General features: G+C 41.1%; 1 protein-coding gene across 26 annotated transcripts in view; it reads right to left on the bottom strand.

Annotated features, from left to right (window-relative positions):
• adgrl2a (adhesion G protein-coupled receptor L2a) overlaps positions 1–22,812 on the bottom strand; it is a 187,771-nt gene that overhangs the window by 18,349 nt on the left and 146,610 nt on the right. For 23 of the 26 annotated variants that reach the window (XM_052074441.1, XM_052074442.1, XM_052074448.1 and 20 more), the window contains 11 exons: positions 10,365–10,664; positions 9,836–9,939; positions 9,381–9,566; positions 7,061–7,099; positions 4,974–5,157; positions 4,223–4,345; positions 3,915–4,114; positions 3,088–3,261; positions 2,172–2,378; positions 1,375–1,595; positions 392–458 (listed from right to left, as the gene is read on the bottom strand). In XM_052074441.1, coding sequence (XP_051930401.1) covers positions 392–458; positions 1,375–1,595; positions 2,172–2,378; positions 3,088–3,261; positions 3,915–4,114; positions 4,223–4,345; positions 4,974–5,157; positions 7,061–7,099; positions 9,381–9,566; positions 9,836–9,939; positions 10,365–10,664 — 1,805 coding nt within the window. The remainder of the gene's footprint in view (positions 1–391; positions 459–1,374; positions 1,596–2,171; positions 2,379–3,087; positions 3,262–3,914; positions 4,115–4,222; positions 4,346–4,973; positions 5,158–7,060; positions 7,100–9,380; positions 9,567–9,835; positions 9,940–10,364; positions 10,665–22,812) is intronic. The other 3 variants (XM_052074444.1, XM_052074468.1, XM_052074467.1) reach the window with 1 other exon arrangement.

Genomic DNA, 22,812 nt, shown 5'->3' with positions numbered 1-22,812 from the left:
GATGCCGTCATCTGCTATTTACAATTGACATACAACACAAAAAGGAGGCAGGTGCAGGGGAGGAACATAGCAGCTATAAAATCTTAACGTGCCATTTTACTTGAAAGCACGGATCATAGCACGTCATTGTAAAACAACAGCTTGCATCTGTAGCTATCTCTGTGCACCGCGTAAAGGTACAGACACACTATCAGATCGTGATCTGCGTCAGCCTGCTGAGAGATTATTGTGGGACGGCTCAAAAAAATTCTTTGGCACAAGGTTCGGAGAAAAGAAAATCCTGCTGATTCCTCTTCTCACTTCTACCTTAATCGCTTCCCTGCATCTCCTTCATCTCGCCCACTCACTCTGTTAGCTTCACTCTTCAGAGAAAATACAACTTAAAGCTTACCATGATGATAAAAGTGACAGGTCCTATGAAACTCCAGATGAAATGATTATCCACATTGAGCCAGCATCTGAAAGAAGGAAAGGCACAAAATACACATTTCAGAATGGGATAGAGAAACAAAGCCACGTTCCCTAGTTTCCTAGATGGAGTAAATCAACCACAAATTACACTGGTCAACAAATGTTTCGAAATTGTTTTAATCAGACATAGTGGTAAATGTTTCTGGATGAGGCTCTTTTTTTGTTTGTTTTCCTTGAAAACATTTTTTAGATCAGCGACAAAACTACATTTTGGGACACAAAGCAATCTCTGATTAAAATGCGTAGTTGATCAGTGCTGTGCTAAACGGAAGAATGCGCCCAGAGAAGTTGTCTTAGCGTGACTACACAGTGACAACAATGTTGTTGGTCTGTAGCAGGACAGAATCAACAGCACCTCTGCTGGCTGCTGCCAGGTACTGCACTCACTCTTAACTCAAGACGCTTCAAGATTTGTTTCTTGGACAAAAATATTTTTTTTTTAAAATCAACTAATGGAATCACTGATTATTACGTAGGATTGGCGTCTTTCGGCCGATAGAATGAATGATTTCTCATCCATTAATATTTAACCACGAAAGCTCTTTTTATAGATTGACCATTGGGGCAGAACAAAGGAAAGACCCTAAGTAGCCCCACTTCATAGTCTTAGCAATGATGCGGTCATTAATCTACGTAAAAAGCTTTTTCTGCAGAAGGCATTTACAAACAAGAGGTCACCTGAGGGTCTTTTAGGAGAAAGGCATTAATGTAGCCACACCAAATCCCCTCCCTGATTCAACCACAGTGTTGAGTCCATCAGACACTTTCAAATGACATGAAAAATTGAACAGCTGCCCATGCCAGCTGATGTTTGATGCTGGCCTTGGGGTGTTTGCATACAGTGGAAACAGAGAGTACTGTACATTTTTGTTTCAATAAAATGGGCTAGAATGATTTGCTTACACTTTTTCTGTCCCATAGCTTCCATAGTCGATCGCTGCGGAGACGCCGACCACGATGGCGGGAAATAGGTAACCAGATACGTAGTAGTACTTTTTCCGCGAGTATTCACTTTCAAAGACTTCCACCAGCATGAGGTACAGCTGGACTCCCTCCAAACACATCCAGGAAAAGGAAGCCAAGAAGAAGAAGTGGAGGATCCCCGCAATGATTGCACAACCAATCTGAGTGAGAACACACATCCAAATGAAAGAAGATGCGATTTATCCAAAACTTATTAACCATAAACACTCTTAGATTGAAGCTTGCATCACATATGGGAGAAAACTGAAGGAGGAAGTAAACAGTAACAGCTAAAACCTCTTCTAATGAAGCTGAATTTTGTCCAAAAGTGAGGTTTTAATTGGAAGTATTGTATCACCCAGCAGCAACCTATGGTAAAATAGTTGATGACAAAGTTTAACATGACATGAATTACCGGTAAGTGAAACCATGGCGACTATACTTTAAATGGGGGTGGGGGGGCATCTGTCAAGGCGTGGACACGGCTTCTTAGTCACTTATATTAACTCATTCAGTACCAGCCAATTCTGGACCAAGTCTTTGAGGGTGAATGAGTTAATGATGCTGCTCATGTCATGTCAGGGATAAGCCGAGAGGCTTTAGAACAAACAACACTTAAAGTCTCATCCATTTAACTCTGAAGAGTCTTTAGCCTTATTTTGCGGGGTTGTGAGGCGATAACGTGAAAAGGAACAAATACAGAGTAAATCATTAGGGTGCACGCCCTGCCCTCTTACCCTGGGCTCTGTCATATCGATACCAATTAGGAATATTAACTCGGCGAGGAAGAGATTGATGCAGAGGTTCTTGTGGATGGTGTTGCGATCGCTCTGCAGGCCTCGGAAAAAGCAGAAGGTGAAGATGCTCAGGCTTAGACAGACGAGCGACACCACGATGCCCACGCGGGTGATGACAGTCAACAGCAGCTCATGTTGTCTGTTGACCTGCGAGAAATATGAATACATATCACACACTGCTTTATGCTTGCAAAAATAAAAAAGAAAAAAAAACACCATTTCATGTTTTTTTTTTGCAAAACATTACTACTAAAAACCACAACCACCTTTTTATAAGCATTACACTTATGGTCCAGTGTCACATCTGGTGCAGTATTTTTTAATCAAATGTTTATTCCCTTGAGTCAAACCAAAGCCTGCCTTGTGTTGAAACGGTCGCAATAATACGATAATCCCGGGCTACTTTTCCACCGAAAGTAGCTCATGGATGGCATTATTATTTCTGCTCTTGAAAATATTTTAATATTGCCTCATTGGCAATTCACACTCAAGTTTTTTTTTTTTTTTTTTTTTTTAACATTTGGACCTCTCAAGCTTCAAAGCCAATTAGCTTCACTTACTTCATCCTGTATCACTCACATGAAACTGATTCACAGTCAACATTGTCATGGTTGAAGAGGTAACATTTTGATTGACTGAAAATTAGATGTCAATAGAGAATCTGAAATGATATTCAACTGTCAAAAGGTTTTGGAGAGATATTGCAACATTTTCGCTTTGGCAAAGAATATTCATCTTTGAAAACTTGAAGATGATTAACTGACAAATACTAGAATAAGGAACGCTTCTGAATTTCACCAATTTCACCCGGAACAAGGAAAGATGATGAATATCGCGGAACACAAAAATGACATACCGAGATTTTGCGGTGGGCCATGAGGATGGCGAAGTTGGTGAGGTGGCTGCAGGAGCAAGACGTGTGTGTTTTATTGGACTCAAGGAGTTTGCAGCCTTGCGTGGACCAGTGGCCCATCATACTCCGCTCGGAATAATTCCAGAAGGAGCAATTGGAGTTGAAGTAGTGCTCCATCTGCAAGATAACAAGAGATATGCTAAAGTGTCCCAATAATTGACTGCCTGAAATTGAAGTAGATGAACAACACAAAGGCCATTTACCCCCTGCTCGTACAAAGTATTTTTCCGCACTGATACGGATGAGGATTTCTCACTTCACAGCTCTTATGAAGCAATTCATACGTTGTATCTCATTTAGCACACGCTTACCAAATCAAGCGACACGTTCTTGGATATATGAGGCTTTAATAACAGTGAAGCATAATTGTTTGACGCCAGTCTTTGGAATTGCACCATTTCTCTGATAAAGAATGGATCCCCGCGTCGCCCTCGGGGAACTCAGAGACAACTTTAAAAGAATAGAGATAATTGGTGCTCCAGTAATTTCATCCTAGATTGTACAGCTAATCTAGGAGTTAATTTCCCCCCCACAATAAAAGAAAATGGCTATCATTTATATCCCAATGTTGATTAAGGAATTAGTTTTCATTAAGAATTCACTTAGGTTCTAAAGGCGGCTTTAATTTGATGTTCAGTGACTTAAATAAACTACAGAATGACCGAACAAGACATTTGGATTTCAAATTCTTCCTTCCCTCTACTTTCTAGATGTTTCAACCCCCCACAACCTACCGTCCCCAACCCCATCATGACCCCCACTCCACTCACATCTATGTGCTCCAAGGTAAAAACCACTGGGTCATTGATGAAAACTCGGCTGGATTCTTTGTTGATTGAGGCAGCAATGATGTCGGAATTAACGGACACGTTGTGTCCGTAAGCGTCGTTGGGCATCTGAATAGTGGCGTTTTCTGTACTGAGAAACTGCCCTAAATTCTTGTAGAGGACAAACACCAGCTTTGCAACTCCTACATGGAAAAAATAAAGCATGAATGGCATCTTGCTATGCAATGATGTTATGTGAATTTTTCATTTTTCTTGCAAACACGTAATCATCCTTCCATAATGCAGCTCACCATTGCGACTGTTGAGCTTAATGGTATTGGCCGAAAGCTGGATGGAGATTCCCCCCTTTGTGGATTGTGGGAATTTGAAATCCTGTACCTGACCGTCTGTGCTGAGCACATAGACATCCAGGACTGCCAGAGGAGGAGTTGGTCGCGATGAGAAAAAAAGGGGTTATAAATCACAACGAAACATGTTTAATTGGGGACGTGACAATAAGATAAGACAAGACTCGGGAGACTAATGTCAAGGCTTTCTTATAAAGACCCACAATCGTATTACCCCGACACAATATAAACGACCACCAAAACGACATCTATTCATCCTTGTAAAACGCTTTCTGAATGAAGCGATGCAAAGCAACAAAGAAAACACCATATGTGTATGCTTTAAACGTTAACGGGAATGACGGGGATTACAGGGCAGCTAGTGGAGACGCAAAATACCCCGTAGCCGACTAATGCTCACATTAATGTATAGAATTACAAGGTCTAGACACATTCATTTATAAACTAAGCATCTGCAATCAGAGAATCCGGCCCCTTTAATTGTCTGATATTCATCATTTTGTCAGTAAGCGGCTCGTTAAACTAATACGTGATGTTTTTCTGTACCGGAGGTCAAGATGCAATTTATGAAGAGAAAGTCCTTATTTTATGTCGCCGTCTTGTTTGCCGTTTATAAATAATTCCCTCAATTAAATCATATCAGCTGAGCTCGCGTCAATCATAAGAGCCTATCGGTTTACTGTTTCTGACTCACTTATATTGTCTGCAGGAACTTTAACGATGGCGGGCTCCATCAAGTTATCGGCGAACACAAAGGCGCCTTCCTCCAAGGTGTCCAGTAACATGGTGGCAGCATGCGTCTGCTCCGTGCTGTTCATGTCCTTCCAGGACTTCAGTGCCTCGGGTCGGAGCAGGTTGTTCACTGTATCTACAATGGCCTGTGGCAAACAACAGGGGAAAGTGAAAAACTAAACTAAATGCATATTTTTGTGTGTGTGGTCGGGGTAGGGGTGGTGGGGCGGAAGAAATTTGCATTCGCATTTGATGACAAAAGGGCATGCAGACACTGATGAATAAAAAGCTGAGCGGAATCATCACATGAAAGAATATCATATGACCAGACAATAAATCACAGTGATTTAACAGCCCTTGAGGACTGTATGCATGATGTTACAAGCATGTCATGACGAAAAGACAATTGCAAACTAAAACTGTGGATGATGAGTGCAGCAGATTTGGTTTCTTTTCCAAGGACGTCTCATCAATGCACCCACTTGTCGTCAAAGGGTAGACAGTGAGCAGGTCTGCTCTAATAAATGGATATTAACTCAAAAGCATGATGGCACTTCTAGTATTGAAATTGGAAACGTTCCCTTTTTATTACAATTCAAACTTAAATTCATAGGAATCAACATAATGTTACAGTTTTTTACACATACCTCTGGCTTCACATTTTTGGGAGTGAACAAAACTCTTGCATTTACTTTAGCTTTCTTCAGGAAATAACTAGATCAATACCTCTAAACAAGAAATCAATGCCAGAGACAGGTGGTGTTCATGATTCAGTGGATGGAGAGGACAGCTCAAAAGTGATGCGTGTGCATCAAATATGGCAGGTATCAGATAATGCTGGGCCATCAATCTCTTCTGTAGCACTGCTTTGGGACACTCTATATTGACGATTATATTTGGACACATCTTGTATATTATGTAATCAATCAGGGATTGGGTTTTCCCTGTGCTAGTTAATTCTTTCTCTGATTAAGATATTTTGGACTTTTATGGCAATAGCATGGGGACAGTATTTTCTTGACACACAACTGTGTTCCACTACAAAATGTGAGATCCACAAAGGGCTGCTTCCATGGATGCTGTGTGGAAGAATTCAGTTAAGAGTCCTGGCTTGAGCTCAAACACCTTTTGCACTAACACTCACGAGAGATAACCAACAACCCTTCCCTGAAGTGTGAAAGTTGTTAGAGCTGCAACGGGAGAAGCAACTAGTATTTTCAACACTTTTTGTAAACCAAAATGTGAGGTCAACAATTGGATCAAAAGTTATTTGTCCCTTCGCCGGGCAATTAGTCTGCGTGTGCCTTGTGACTTTGCTCCATCTGTTTTAATGCTGTCCCACAAGACAGATCTGCACGGAGGAAGGTGTTGACATTGGTGGCAAGCGGAGGACGCGGCCGTCCCTCGTGGAGGAGGGATATATTTGGACAAAACACTGTGATGCATAAACAGAACCTGACAGTGTTCGGGAAAAAAAAAAAGATTTGGCCCACGTAACCCTATTATCCAAGTGGAACAAATTGCATCAATTTACAGAAAACAATTACTCCTACGACCTCAAACCTGTTATTGTGAAACAAGAGCTAAAGTTTGACTTTGCGGTTGATGAAAAGTCAGGTGATGGTGGTCCTTGAAAAAAAGTATGAAGAGGTGGGATTACTTTTTTTTTCCATTAGAATGAACCCTGAAGAAATTAACAAGGCAGCAAAACAAGTCGGACATAAGGAGTGAATGTCGTCGCTGTTATGACTCCTGATGTTTAATCTTGAGTCAGAATCTAAATTAAGACATTAAACAGGAGACATTTATGATCAAGTGTCAAGACACAGTCAACTTTCTAACCCCAGATGATTTTTTACATTTGACTTGAATGTGGTTTTACGAAGGGAAGTGTAACGAACACAGGATAGAGTGAGTACATCTCAGTTTAAAAATAAATTTAAAAAAAAAAATCATGCTGCAGAATGCGAGCTGGTCATACAGCACAGGCATAGAGGAGGGGGTGGCAGCAAGCATGTGGCTTCGGGGGTAAGAGCTTCGCTCCAGTACCTTCATGTACGCCCTGCATGTCCTCTCTCGTTTTTGAAGCTTTTTATGTTTTAATTCATCAAGAAACAAAAAAGAGATAAAACAGAGAAAGACAGATGATTTGAAGTCGAAGTAAGCCTGGAAGAATGAATGCACAAGCTATTTCATCAATGACTCGCTTCTTACCTGTAGGTCAATGAATAATGAGGGATTTGGATGACATTCGTGATCATTGCGTAAATTGTGTGACTGCAATGCATGCAGCCAACATTTTGTGGTTTCTTTTAAATTGGACGTTACATAGAAAGGAGGCAGAATGACTCCATGAAAAATACCATTATTATCTTTTTTTGCATAGTTTCCCCATTTTATTGTTTACGATAATCAAAAAAAAATGTACCAAGTAAATAGTGGACAAAGACAATGCATGTAAACATAACATGCAGTTTTAAGTTGAAATTTATTTGATTAAGGGAAAAAAAACAAACATATGAAGCTACCTGGCCCTTTGTGGAAAAAGGTACCGTATTTTTCGGATTATACGTCGCTCCAGATTATAAATCGCACCAGCCAAAAAATGCACCATTAAGAAGGAAAAAACATACATAAGTCGAATTTTTGAGGGAAATGTATTTGATAAAATTCAACACCAAAAACATACATGTCATCTTGAAAGGCAATTTAAAATAAAAATAAAACTAAAGAACAACAGGCTAAATAAGTGTACGACATGCTAACGTTAGATGACGCTTAAAACAACGAACTGTGAATGTGCCTGGTATGTTCACGTAACATATTAAGAGTTATTTAGACAACTATAACACAAAGAAAATGCAAACATATTTACCAAACCATCAGCATCACCCCAAATCACGAAATCCAACGAAATCTTCATACTCAGTGTCACTTTTAAACAACTCCGCCAACCCTGGAGGTAGAAGATGCAGCACTTCCTCTTGTACGTTGCTTACGTCAGAGTCATTGTCAGTTGTTTTTCTCAGTTACCGCCAACGTGGAATGTATCAACAAAGGCCGAGAAAATAGCATGTGATGTGTACAATGTGTTAACCATTTCACACATAAGTCGCTCCAGAGTATAAGTCGCACCCACGGCCAAACTATGAAAAAAACTGTAATTTATATTCTGGAAAATACGTTACTTGCCCCCTTGTCAAATCATCAATTAACTGAGACTCGTCACATTTTTGGGGAAAGCCGAGTTATTTTCATTGACCACACGTAAGGCTGATTACCACATGTCCGAGAAAACTAAATAATTTGCAGTAAAACATTTCAGAAAAAAAATAGTGTCGGTAGTGTTATGGTCTGGGGCTGCTTTGCCTACACAGGACCTGGATGACCTGCTGTGAGTGATGAAACCGCAAATGTTGCTCTGTACCCCCAAATCTTGAGGGAGAGTGTTCGGCCTTCAGTTAGGACCTCCAACTGAAGCGCACTTTGTGTCTGTATCAGGACAGTGAACCATATCACACCAGCAAGACAACCTCTGAACAGCTAAAAAAAAAAACAAAATGAAGGTTTTGGAGTGGCTTGATTGAAATCCGGATTTGAATCCGACTGAAGTGCTGTAAGACGACCTTAAAAAATATGCTCAGCCTTGAAAACCCTCCAGTATTGCTGAATAAACCAAATCTACAAGGAAGAGTGGAAAAAGTATCCCCTCAGAGATGTGTGACACTCGTTGCCATTTATAGACAGAAAACATGTCAGTTGTTGCTGCTGAGGGTGGCCCAACCACTTGAGTTTCGGGGGCAAGTCCTTTTTCAGGCAGCACCGGGTAGCTTTGAAAGGTTTTTCCTTAATAAATCAAATCAATATTTCAAAACTGCATTTTATGTTTACTAGCACGGTCAGTGATGCTTATATATGTTTGATGATCTTAAACAAAACAAATGGGGAAACTATGCATATCTACATAGAGTTTGATCAAACTTAGTTAAAAAAAGTTAAAATATGCCCAATAAATCCCACAAATCCCTCAAGGTCAAACTGCAATCATTTATTATGCTGTGCATCAACATATTGCACACAACTACTGCACATTAGACTTTGTTTGTTCTTTGCCTTTTTTTTTCCTTTAACCACCACAGAAAACTAGCAATGTTGTCAGAGAAGCAAACTAGGATAATGACCAAAAGAATCAGCAATGGAATTTCTGTCACGTAGGTAAGCGATAAACCCATGATGAGAGAATTCTTTTGAAACGCAAACAAGACAATTAGCAATCCTGCTAGACTACACTGGAGATTACAGTGTAATCAGCTAATTAGATGTTTTTTAGTTGTTATTATTATTTTTTTTTTTTTACGTGCAGTGATACCTTGTTGAAGCTCCGTCCTGCAGAGTCCTTCTCACTCGGCCGTAGCTCCTGCAACTGAGCATCCAAGATGTCCACCAGCTGCTCCATGAGGCGCACTGAGGAGCTGACGTCCCCTGCGTAGATCGGGTTTTTTGTGTGCTTTGCTAGCTCGTTGGCCAAGTTTGCTGCATTTTCGCCGCTGCGGATCTGCGGGAGGGCAGAATTACAATAGTGCAAGGAGACAGATTTACTATTAACAGACATATTAGGACAAGTTACACGAGAATAGAGTTTAAGTAGTGTATTTGACTAAGTCAATCTAAAAATACACACGGCACACTATTTTGATAACTAATAACTTGAGTGTCCAAATATTTTCCATCTTATTTTAAAATGTATTTATTCTTACTCTTTATTTATTGATTTATTTTACATAATGCTTTGAAGAAAAACAGAAATAAAGAGTTCACACTCACCTTCTGGGCTACCTGGTTGACCCAGTGGGAGGTACAGTTGCTGAGATCGGGGCCCTTAGGGTGCCAGGTCCCAGTGGAAAGTACACATAAATAAGATGCTGTGCCTGTGCGAGATAGCAAGAACAAAAGTACAATCAAGTAAGCCAGTTTCGTTCTTGCAACATCTTGTGTTGGTTTTTGCTCGACATTGGTGAACATTTTTCTCATTTTCTGTCCCAATTAGCCATGTGGCCTAACACAATTTCACACACAGTCCAATACGAGTGCATGTCGCCATGCCGTGTTCTGGGTCCAAACAGCTGAGCCTGCAACAGAGCCGCTACAGATTGCTTAATTATGTTTGGACATGACACGGCAAAAGGCACTCTATTAGAAACTGCCTTCACTGAGTCCCCACGCTCACTTTAGGGCTGTGCACATCAAGAGATCACGACTAACTGGCATATCAGACACATCGAACCAACTCGGCTGTTCTCTTGAGGGGCGCAACATGTTGGGAGTCCCGTGAGACGAGCTGGGCCCTGTTTACCTCGGGTTCCCTTAGGGCAAGGTCGCTCCACCAGCATGCCCCGCTGGGTCTGAGGCCACATGATGTCTCTTCTCTCAGTGGCCTCGCAGAAGCGCTCGGGCAAAGGGAACGACTCCAGGGGCGGCGGGGATGTAGTCTGCAGAATCATTGGAGGGGGCTTGGCCGCTCCCTTGCCGCCCTCTTTGGGCCCTGTTGTGGTGGTAGTGTTGTTGGCCACTCCCCGGTGCACTGTGGTTGTTGTGGTGGCGGTTGTCGTTCTCAGAGGCTGGGGGGACACGCTGGCCTGAGATAAAGGCGGAGCTGCAGAAAAGCCACAATGTGATTATTTATATTTAAGGATGTGATTACGCAACAAAAGCATCTGGTACGAGCTTCAGGCTGCAGCTGCAGAAAACTGGCGGGAATAAATTTGGCACTATCCACGTCATGCCAGAGCCAGTCTATCAAGAAAAACTATGTGCATGTCCCAACAAATACGTTTTACTGAGTCGGGCTTACTGAAAAGTGGGTCATTTGCAAAGTGGAACTTTGGAAAGGCGTATCATTGCCAAAAAAGGTCCAAAATTGTTATTTCGGTTGTGAAGTAAGAACAATGAACACGAAGTGTGCGTGCATGTGTAATGCGTCGTTTGTCTGACTACCATTTTTTTCACATTGTGCTTACACAAAAACCATTATTGCAGTTTGAAGCCCGTTTGCTGACACAGGTTCCAAAATGTTGTCTTGGATGGATGACCACAGTCAACACGCTTTCTTTCTTCCATTTTTTTGCAGGACTAAGTGTGACTCTCATGAATTAGTCAAAGTAGAGAAAACATGTTATTCTGTGCGGGTGCACTTTAAAGTCAGCTCATTAACGTGGCACCCCCGTGGTCCTCAATGTGGAATATATCAAGTATAGCGGTAAAACTATATAGCAGCTAGTCAATGTTGGAACGTCTGGTTAATGGCTGCTCCATAAGAAACATTTTCCGATTTTTTTTGCTTGTTCTCGTCATGTTCAACACTCTAATGCTTATACTTCCAAGTATCCTGTTGTGTAAATTGCAGCTAAGTGCTTTGTTCAACAAGCGTATTTGCCTTCCCGGTGACAATGCCTTATCCACAGCACTCAGTCTGCAGTGAACAAGACAATAATTACAGAAACAGCGTCCTAGCTGGCAGTCATTTCTGTATAGGAGAATTTGAAAGATGGATGATTGCATTTCACCAGAGTTATGCAAAAAACATCGAAGAAAGTAGATACATAGTACACTCCTTACATCAGGGGTGTCAAACTCATTTTTGTCGTGGGCCACATTATAGTTACGGTTTATCTTGGAGGGCCGTTATGAATTTTGAAAACCAAATAAAAGCTTTTAAATCTCCTCCACATATTACATACACAGCACACAACAAATTGATGAATAACTAGTTTTAAAATGAAAATGTCAATAATAATGACTGTTATTGTGGATTACATATGAAAATTTGAAATTTTGGTTTAGACTTTGGCAAGCATCATGGAACTTGACATGCTTGATTTGCTTTCGCGGGCCACAAAAATTGATGTGGCGGGCCAGATCTAGCCTTCAGGCCTTGACTTGACACCTGTGCCTTACATTGAACATGATATACGAAGGATGAAAATGTGACGCACTAGGACGGTACACTGGAACTCGAATAATGTGATCTCGACATATTCCTGGTGTTTACTCAAATAATGCTTTATTTTTTTATTTTATGACGATGGCTAGATATTTTAAATTATAATATTGGGCAATTACCCCCCCTCCAATTATCTATTTTCTTGAATTTTTGTTTTGCATTTGGCAGCCAATGTAATGCACACTAATGACACCTGCATCTTATCACTCTCTCCCACTCTTGTTCGTTTGGCACAAGTTACGCCGTGTGCATCATGAAGAAATAACAGTGCCCAAACTACCAGATGAGAAATTGAGATCAAGCACCGTTTCTGTCAAGCAAAATTAACAACTTAAATAGCATCATTGGCCCATGTTAAGATCTTGGATATTGCTATCAGACACTCATAATGCTTTTTGTTTTGCATGTACAGTAATATAATACAGTATATAAAACATATGATAGACCTGATAAAAACTGATTTTGTACCCTGGTGGGAATCAATTAAAGCAAAAAAGTTGAACAAATAGTCTCATCCCAATTAAATTAACGACATGATATAATTCTCAAGGTATTTGCTGGTTGGTTTTAAAAGGGGCATCTTTTATCAATGGCAGGGTCTTTAATTGGGATGCAATGTGCACTGTGAATCTAATCGCACTGGATGACTTTGATTTTCTCCATTAGGCTGCCCATAGAGCGTGCGGCAAGCGGCGCGGCTATGGCGCGCCAGCCAAGCCTGGCCGCTCAAAGTAACGCAACCCCGTAGTGAAAACATCGATGAAACAAGATGACAGCGACCCAGCGATTGGAGGACAGAGTCAGCTGTACTGGACAAGAGAAGCTGAATGGGGGAAAGAAGGGACTAGGGGGGAAGTGAACGTCGAGACGATGACAAGAAAATTCAGAGCGGATGCGATACGCTTGCAGACAAAGAAGACAGCATCTGTCTTTGGGGTGGGATTGAAAGAGAGACAATAACACCCGTATCCATCGGATAATGTGACTGACAGATGCCCATTAGCCCTAATGTCTGAATGTGAGAGGTGAGCTGAACCTTTTGGCATATTAACTCTGTTGACCTAGGAAATATATTTGTGGGCTGATGTGCAACAAACCACACATACTTTACATTGGTTGACTTATTGCATTAAATGTCTGCTTTAACCTGAGCCTCCCGGCACGCATCCCCGAGTGACGTCCTTCGACTTAAAACAAAGAAATTGTTCGTTGCACAACCTGTCAAAGCACTCGTGACGACAACCTGTGCCTAGCATCCATTCTCAACCGGTATTTACACCTGGACATCTGAAACCTGCCTTCATGTCGTGTTGTTTTTCACTACTCATCCAAGTTAAAAAAATAAATAAAAAATACACCTTAAATGTTAGCTTGTTTTTTTTCAATATAATCTGGACTGGGTTTAAAAAAAAAAATCCGGTCTTTTTGCGGGAGTCTTATTTCCAAAGTGTAGAAGACGATAAGGATAAGCTTCCTGATCTCCATGGGTGGAGAATCCAGACAGAAATAAAATGAAAATCAATCTGCAGTTTGGCAGCATGATTTAAGATAACACTCTTGCAATTGCAGTGAGTAAATCAACGCGGCATTCACTGTAATCCAAGTACATTCTTCTGGGACGTCCGTTTACGACCATATCTTGTCAACATCGCTCTTTCAATCGGGCTGCTTGTCATAGCTTACCAGGAGGTTCAGCCATGCACTCTAATTCCTTTTCATCGTAAAATATCTTTCAATGTTTTTGTTGATTTTTTAAATTGTTTTGTTTAATATGCCAATTTTTTTTTATTATTCCCTTTTATGAGCAGTGAACATGTACTGGACCATTTTTAATACCAGATGTTGGCAACGACGTGATATAAGAAATTCCATTCCTCATTCCGTTGTCATATTTAAGAATATGTTACGATCTCCAGGCCAATAATCAACACATTTATCAACAAATTAGCCTTCATTTATAATTTAATATTATAATTCTGTGGAGTAATAGGCATGCTCACCACATACATAAATAACTGAAGTGGCATTTTGTAAGTAAACAAAGTAATCTGTACCTGTAGTTTTTACACCATTATGTCACATCTGGTAGAAGCATTTAATTGATTTTACTTTAATATTTTACTCCCAAACGAAATACATGCGGTGTTTATCATCATACTATTTTTTTTTTCTACAACTCCAGGCATTTGTTTTGCTAAGCAACGACATTTGGCATTCCCATTTTGTTTTTTGGTTCGGAATTCTCACTGAAGATCTTTGGGGTGATATAATATGAAAGCCAGCTACAATCTGTATTAGAACTTGATCAATATGGCACTGCCCACGCCCCCAAAAAAGTCTATATCTAATAAATAATGGCCCATGGCCGATATTGAGGCTAATAACCAATTCATAGGTGATGTATGAAACATGGAAAGTGTCTGTGATTTGACACACGTATACACAAAACAATGTCATGTAAAATACTACTATCGACAGGAATGCCAGCTTCATGTGTCAAGAGGGATTCAATTAAACTCAAGCAAAATGACAACACTGCGACGCTAAACAAATTTTAAGATTCATGGATGGTAGTAAGCTGTCTCCCAAGCACTCGTTTATATATGCAGTTGGGCATTCAATTATTTCAAGATTTTGTAGATGATATTCAAGGAAATAACAAAAAGATAATTTTATTCTCATTTAAAATGGAATTTTGGTCATTCTGGTTAGGATGTGCACAATCAGATATGGCCTGTGAGTGGCACTGATGAAAAATGTCATTTAAGTTGCCCATCCCTGAAATGGCTTACAAAAAAAAAAAACAGTTTCTCTCAGCCATCTCAGTGTGATTAGGGGAGAAGTGTGCTGCATTTTACTGGCCTTTGTGTGTCTGAGGAGGAGGCGCCAGGCACTCGCAGTGTGGAGCACACTCACAGACACACAGAAGCATCGTGACAAAATCTCTGAGCAACAATTAAGGTGATACCTCGGTTATGTATTGATCAATGCCAATTTAGCAGTGTTACTCTAAAATCTACCCGGTTTATGGGCCCAGCGATTTATCTGTTGGGCTCGACTATGCATACCAGTTCGGCAAAGTGATTAGGAAATTCACCACAGAAAAGAGGAGCACTCCGAAAAACACGAGAGGACAAGCGAACCCTCGAAAATGAATCGAATGAAAGCCGTATTAGTTAAACTGCGAAAGCATTCCATTTGGGAGGTTTATAATGAAGACAAATTCACTTTCCTGCGTGAGAAAGAGGCTAATATGAATGCAAGGTCTACTGCCCTGATATATTCATGCATAAACAATGCAGCCACTCTGACCACTACTGTTCATGTACATAGAGCCGCCTCCAGTCTGTGTAATCCAGCCAGAGAGCAGTATAATAATCATATTACCTTTATGCCATAGCTCAATTTAATTTAATCCAATAAAAGCTGTGAGGAATGAACCCAAAAGTATTAAAATATACTCTCATTCAAAGAGATGTCCAAGAGAACACGTTTGAGTTGAGCTGTTGTTAGCCATGGGACTGGCAGCACATCATTGAATAACATCGTTGATGATGACAAAATCCCACTTTTGTCGCGCAAGCGGAACGGAGGCCCTGATAATGATGTCTGTGCGTGCTGCACTCAGCTCAAGGGAACCTTCAATTAGTGGTCATAGTGAGTCAGTGCATGCAATGACAACCCGCCAAAGCAGCGCTAATAATCAGGACAAACTTTATGAATAATCTCTTTGTGCCATTACACACTCACACGTTGTTGCACTTGTGTGTACAGTCTCGGCGGTTGCATTGTTGTCGGCAGGGTGAAAGGTCACCAACTGATGACAGACATTTAGATGGGAACCCAGGAGAGGAAAGGGGGGAGAACAACTTTGGGGTGTTGAGCGCATGCATCAACATAAGCGCTCCAGAACCCACGAGCGCACACGCACACGCACACGCACACACACACACACACACACACACAGACACACACACACACACACACACACACACACACACTCACACACAAACGCACACTCACACGGCTCAGATGAGACCTCACCGCGGCAAAATCATCCCGGGGTAACAAATGAAAACTGACAGCATACGCGTCTTATATATTATGCTTAATGACTCCCCTTCCAATCGACAATGTGAGGTCGTTCCAGACTCGTACATCTTATGTTAAGGGGGCAGCAGTTTCTTATCTGCAAGGACTTGGTCTTGGTCTTATTTATGAGTCACTGGACTGAACTGGAGAGAGAGAGAGGAATTGACATTTCTTCAACTGAGTTTGGGAAAAATTGTTTGCACATTTTCATACTGATTGTAGATGTGGTAAATCACTAGGAAAGTATTCATACTTCAAAAATAATTTGAGAATGAGATATGACATGATTTATATCCAAGGTAGCGGGGGTTCTTTCCACCGCCAACTAGATGACATCAACAGCACTACTGACTCATAGCAGCCCAGCGGTGTGATCAGCTTTACCTCAGCTGCTTCAAAACATGATTTATGACATGCAAACGCTCAGGCAGCCCGACAACTTCCGGTTGTCATACTTTTCAGCATTTTAGATTTACCAAAACCGTATTTGCTACTCAATGCGATGTTGCCAAAGGGGAATTCAAAAAGCTCAAGTTTCATTGAGCAAGAGGCACGACTGCATGCCCCCCACCTTACTGTTAGGCCTCCATTAACTACAGTATTGGTCTTTCGGTCCAGTTTCTTTTCTTTACATTGCCAGAGGATAAAGATTCAACATTACTCATTGCCATTAAAACATTTCACGTGAACTGGAGGTTTTTGTTTTAGTTTTTTTTTTTTTTTTCGTTCGTTTAAAGGGGATGTGTTTGAGGGAGACAACCAAGGCTGGCTCCCGATGACGAGACGGAAGACAGCACAAGCACGTCTGGCCGAAACCATTTCCTCATCAACCAAGACTATGTTGTGCATCCTGATCCAGCTGCTGTCAGCCTGGCGCTTGACAAAAACACAACTCTCCAAATGGAAATCGACCAGATGAGACAAGAGGTAGAGAACCTGACATTGAAGTCATTCTTCATTTTGGGGATTGTATGAAGAGTTCAAATATCACAAATAACATGTAAAAAATGAATGCAGCTCACGCTACTTTAAAGTTAATTTATCTGAAAATTGGATGAATAAAAAAAAAGAGATTTGAGTATTTTGTCAGAGTTATTATGAGTGACTCAAGCTGTTAGTGATTGCACGTTGTTTTACTATATTTTTGTAACATTTGTTGTTTGTTGTTAGATTTGAACCAATACACTTATCAGAGACAGTAAATCCCTAAAGGCAAGGGGAACTACTAAAATTCATCCCAAACAAGAGTTCAGTGCTCAGTAGAACAATCTTAATCTTAACCTAATCCACTTTGAAAGTACGGTCAAATTGTGTTCCTTCTGCAGCATGTTTGCTATGTTTGTGGCGTGCGTTATGAAAGGGCATGCTGTTTTTGGAACTGGAGCAAGTTTTTGTTGTTATTATTACACAGCCTTAACCCCACATATATTCCATTACTAAATTCATAAGAGAAAACAGCACAGAGTAATCTCCAGATAATTTCAAGCGAGGGATTTGAGAAGCTTTACTTCTTTATTCCCATTTTGTGGCAGACTTACTGCTACTATTTTGTATGTTCATGGGTGGTAAAAACCTCCTAAGGGGGCTGGAATTGGTGAAGTTAAAAGTGAATGGAAACCCAAACATGACAAGTGTGCTGCTGCCTTTGGAGACAAGCCACACTTTGTCTTTGTCAAAGTACAAAGAACCTACTAGATGGATGATAAATAAAGAACCCATTAGCATTGAGGTGATGAACAGTGAGGAAAAAACAAAACAAAACGTGTCCATGATTTATTCTTTTTGTTGCTACTCTGTCGCCTACAACAACATGCATTCACCTAGTCCCCTGAAACCACTCTGCACCTATGGAGTGGTTCTTGACTACAAAGTAGCGCTGTAATACACCATATGTTTGCAATGCATTCCGATATCTGCCAATAACAACAATGATATGCAGAGGAAATAGGATTACATGTCTTTCACTCTCCGTTGCATTTGTGGATGTGAAGCGGGAAGAATGCATTTGATTGCTTGCATATCAGCAGTAAATGAGGAAAGCTGAGCAAAGGAAAAAAAATATAAATAATTTCCCATGAGCCATGTCCGTTGGAGCCGAGTCTCAATATACACCGTACGTTCACATCTAAGGGAACATAACCTAATAGCTAATTTATGTCAGTTTTTGTTGTGTCTGATATTTCCCACACACCAAATGTGGATACATATAACCATATTCATACTCTTGCACAGTAATCTACACCTTGACAGCAACATATAAAGAAAAGACATAGCAGCTGCCAGACGAGAGCTTTAACGCCTAGACGACCCCCCCCCCCCCCTTAACCCCACTGGCAGCTTTTCTCTCGACTGTACGTGCATCAAATTTCAAGTTTTAACTCCAAATGTACCAAGCACACTGATACTTAATGCTGTGCAGACAAGGAGTGACTATTTCAGGGATGAGTGTACACACACGCACATGCCCATAACACACATGCCTGACATGCACATTTTTCTAAAATGGAAAGTCAAGCATGTTGTTGGTGCAGATTAGCGATAGCAATAATATGGCCCATGTGAGTGAATCCCTTCAAAGGCATACATTGGGAAGTAAGACGAACCAATGTTAAGTATGAGTAATAATTATTTTAATATGCCTTCTCTTTTGGGGGGCTCAGACTTTACTCAAACGAGACCATGGATCCCTTTGGCAGTAAAGCTCAGTGAAACTATAATCACACCGTCTACTCTGTTTCATGTACAGCAATTCTTTGTGAGTGTAAATCTTAACCTCGGATTTATTTCATTCGGCCTTGTAATTTTTAGCATTTGGAGCCATGTCACTTGCAACTTGAGAAACTATCTTGAAGTGTTTTTGTGCAAATGTGTTGTGTAAGAGGAGAGGGTTGGGCAAACGACAACTGCCCTTAATGTCTGATGATGTTCCGTGCAACAAACAGGTGATGCCTTCACCTCATGAACTGAACATACTCTAAATCCGACAGACACTGGGTTGTTCTCCCATGACGCAACATCGCAGACCTGTGAGCAGGACCGTAAATCCCCAATGTCGGATTTCATCGCTTCGGTTCACTCCATCCGTATATCTTAACTGAGCGTGACGACTCGCGATACCAGCAGTCGACGTATGAGACCAGTTAAAAAAAAAAAAAAAAGCTACACGGGAGGAACAACAAATGTCAGCCTGGCAGTAAAGTAGCTGGCCTTCACAGTCATTCCTTTACATTGCTAGCTTCTTCACAGTTCCACATATCTCCAGTAAGCTGAGATGAAATTCAACCCATCATGTGATGTGTACAGACCAGGTGGCAATTTAGAGAACTTCAACAAGTCCACTGCTCTTGGTCACGTAGAGGGGTTAGACACTGTAGATCTGATGACATGTATGCATTTCAAAATTTATTGGCACCACACACACACGCACACGCACACGCACACGCACACACACACAACACACACACACACACACCTTGGATTGTATGTGAACGCCAGAGTACATACGGTGGAAATAATTTGTGTAACTATATGGAGCAGATGTTAATAATATAAAGAAAGATCCAAACATGTTCAAACTAAGACCCTTCATGGAGTTGGGAAACAGTGTTAACCACACAACCACAGTATTGTCCTAGGATGGGAATCATAAGAACTGCTTTTGAATTTTGGGATGGGGAAAACAAACTAAGGATTACTTGCGGTGACACATTTGGATGGAAAACTGACTGATGGAGTGTTGGAGTGAAACGTGTATTTCATCAAGAGCACCGTCACTTCCCAAAGGAGAAGGCGTGTACACCAGAAGATGCTTACAACTAAGGCAAAATAAGTTCTCATTCGCTGCTTCAGTGCAGTAATGTACAGCAGTTAGAATTAAAAAAAAAAAAAAACCTCTGCTAAATTATCCCACTAGTGAATACATGTTTTTAAATGTCTGAACTAGATATGCGTGATGGCCTTATACAGTTTGCCAAAGGCGCAGCTAAGGATTTACTTAAATCCTGTCATTTAGTCTGCAGTGCTCTTTTAGTATGATTTGAACAGTTTAACTGAGGCATTAGATTTGACTTCAGGGAGCACGCCAGGAGAAACATTAAATGACCAATGTGGGTACACTCTTGAGCAAGGGAGGCAAACAGTGTCAGAACATGTCGTACCATCAGAGTCCATTTCCTTAAAAGGGCAAGCTACATTAAGGTACTACAAATGACTGAATGCCAATGCTGTTTTTAGACATTTTTTCCCGAAGTCAAGAATGTACATAGTTGCAGCCGCAATAGCATCGGAAAGCAGAGCAGCAGTGCCTCTTAAGATAGCAGCCCGATGTAAAGTGACTGTGCACCCTCGGGGACTAGAGGTTTTAAAAGGTAATGTAAGGTATTCTAGAGGGAAAAGGAGAAAACACCAAAACGAAGGCTGCAATAGGAAACACAAGTGGAGGCAACAAGATGTCATAGCTGAGAATATGACAGCACTGAAAAACAAACCAAAAAGGGTGATTTTACACATCAGTACCCACTCCTACTTCACTCGCGTGTCTAACTTGGGCAGCTGACAGGAGGCTGGGGTGGGTGAAAGAAGGGGTGGTCGGGGGGGCTGTCAACGGCAAACAATCAAATTGGTTGTTTTAAATGCATCCTAATGCTCGCTTGCTGCTGCAGCGGTTGAGCGTGGAGGCAACACAGACCTGACATTTTCGCCAAACAACTCAGGTGGCTGTGAACGCTCGATGGTGAGAGTCTCTTATGTCTCTCTCTGTTTTTCCTACGCTTCCTCAAAATGTTGCTAAGTGAAGTTTGAACTCTGTGTTAGCGCTGCCAAAAACAAGAATATATCACATCGGTGCTGATCAGAAAGCTTTAGATTCAACAAATGCTAAGAGGCTTGATCTCTGGGGTGAATGCTCATGTCTGCATCTGCAAGAACAGAACATGTGGGCACTGGACGGGACTTCCATTAGGCATGTACACAGTACATAGGGTGCTCTTTGGGCCACACGCAGATAACTTTCAAGTAAGTGGACGAGCGCAATTTCACCCAAATGTCTTTGTTCTCTTCATTACTTTTATACAGATGTATAATTCCAGGGTGAAACACAGCTTGAATCCATATGCAAATGTATTGACATGCGTGCAATGAAGAGAGAACATGATTTGTGTGGGCACCAAATGTGGTGCCGAGGGCTTTTATATGGCAGTGATTCACAATTTAATTCTGCAACACGGGAAACATAAAAAGGCTAACAAAGCTCACCTGTGTCCTATCGAGGCAGCAAATATAGGCTGTTTGTGCACATTTGTAGGAAACAAATATCCTTCAACATGCTTATTTGGCAGTTTAACACCGCATATCAGCGCTTGACATAAATAAAGTACCCATAGAATTGGTGCATAATGAGATTCCAGCGAGGACAGAGCATTTAAATCAATTTAATCATCACCGTTAAAAGAACAGACATAGGAATATGTTCGTTTACGAGGGCCCATATGCAACAAGGAACAAAGGCACAGAGCCACGAGTCAACGAGTGGATTATGGTGCTACTGGTCTAAGCCAAGCGATGGACTTACTGACCCATTTAATGTCCACTTCCAGTGGAGACGCTTGTTGGATGTGACCCCGTCCCCTCCCCCATAATCCAACACGAGATGATGTAGCCTCAACATGAGCAGCGATATTGGACTTGACAACAATCCAACTGTCTGCCATGTAGTTTGTCAACATCACTTTGCCGCGATTGAGCAACCAGCAAATGCGTGCAAAGGGAAACAAGCCAGGAAGTGTGGTCCTCGTTAGTTGGTGAATGCATCACGAGCAGCCGCAACATCTCGCGCTTGTCTTCTATATATGTGCTTTTTATTATAACACCCTGCTGATCATTTGTCCGCAGTTCTAATATCGTCATTATGTTCATAATTGGCATCATTTGCATTCGGACCGTAAAAATATTTTCTGCACAATTAGATGCTATAGCGTTATGATCGGCGTTTCGCGGCTCAAGCAAATCTAGAATAATCATTGCTGTTTTTGTTTTGAAATCATTCTGTAGCTCAAAGAACACATACATCTCCAACACTGTGATTGTGGGAAAGTCAATGAGCCGAGAATGAAGATATCGCAAAGAGGCCGTCTGGCGACAGGCAAACCAAAGTGCCCATCATTTATGTGTCAACAGCAGTCATGTGGGAGGACAAGTTTACTGACATGTTGATGATCATCTCAGACTATTCTCCCCTGCGCTCATCGACGGATGCTCGACATACATTAGTCAGCAGCAAGACCACGCCAATGCCTCGTTTGTCAAGGAGAGAAGAAAGTCCTCGTATGAGACAAAACGGACAAGACAGAAAACCCATCAATATGTTGTTGAGCAAATATTTTGTGGTGTACTTCTCCTTAGTTCGCACTCTGTACAGGCACACTGCATAGCTCGATTAAAATTTGTGGTTTGAACGACAATTTATGTTCCGTGTCCTTTTCCATTTAATGAGCCTTAAAAACAGCCCTTGAGTTGATCAGGCTGAAGGGGTTCAACCTCAAATATAAAGAAAAATGTGAAGACAGTTCCTGACAGAACACAATTTAAAAAATATATTTAGATATTATCCTCAAATTGTACCCCTGAATGTACGCAACGTGTGTTTCTGGTGACATTTTCCCGCCTTCTTTTTTTTCTTTTTCTTTTGATCTGACTTTTTTGGAATTGTTCT

This window comes from Hippocampus zosterae, chromosome 8, assembly GCF_025434085.1.
Source record: "Hippocampus zosterae strain Florida chromosome 8, ASM2543408v3, whole genome shotgun sequence".
NCBI lineage: Eukaryota > Metazoa > Chordata > Actinopteri > Syngnathiformes > Syngnathidae > Hippocampus > Hippocampus zosterae.
The sequence above is the reverse complement of the archived record's forward strand: the minus strand, read 5'-3'. Positions and strand labels throughout refer to the sequence as shown.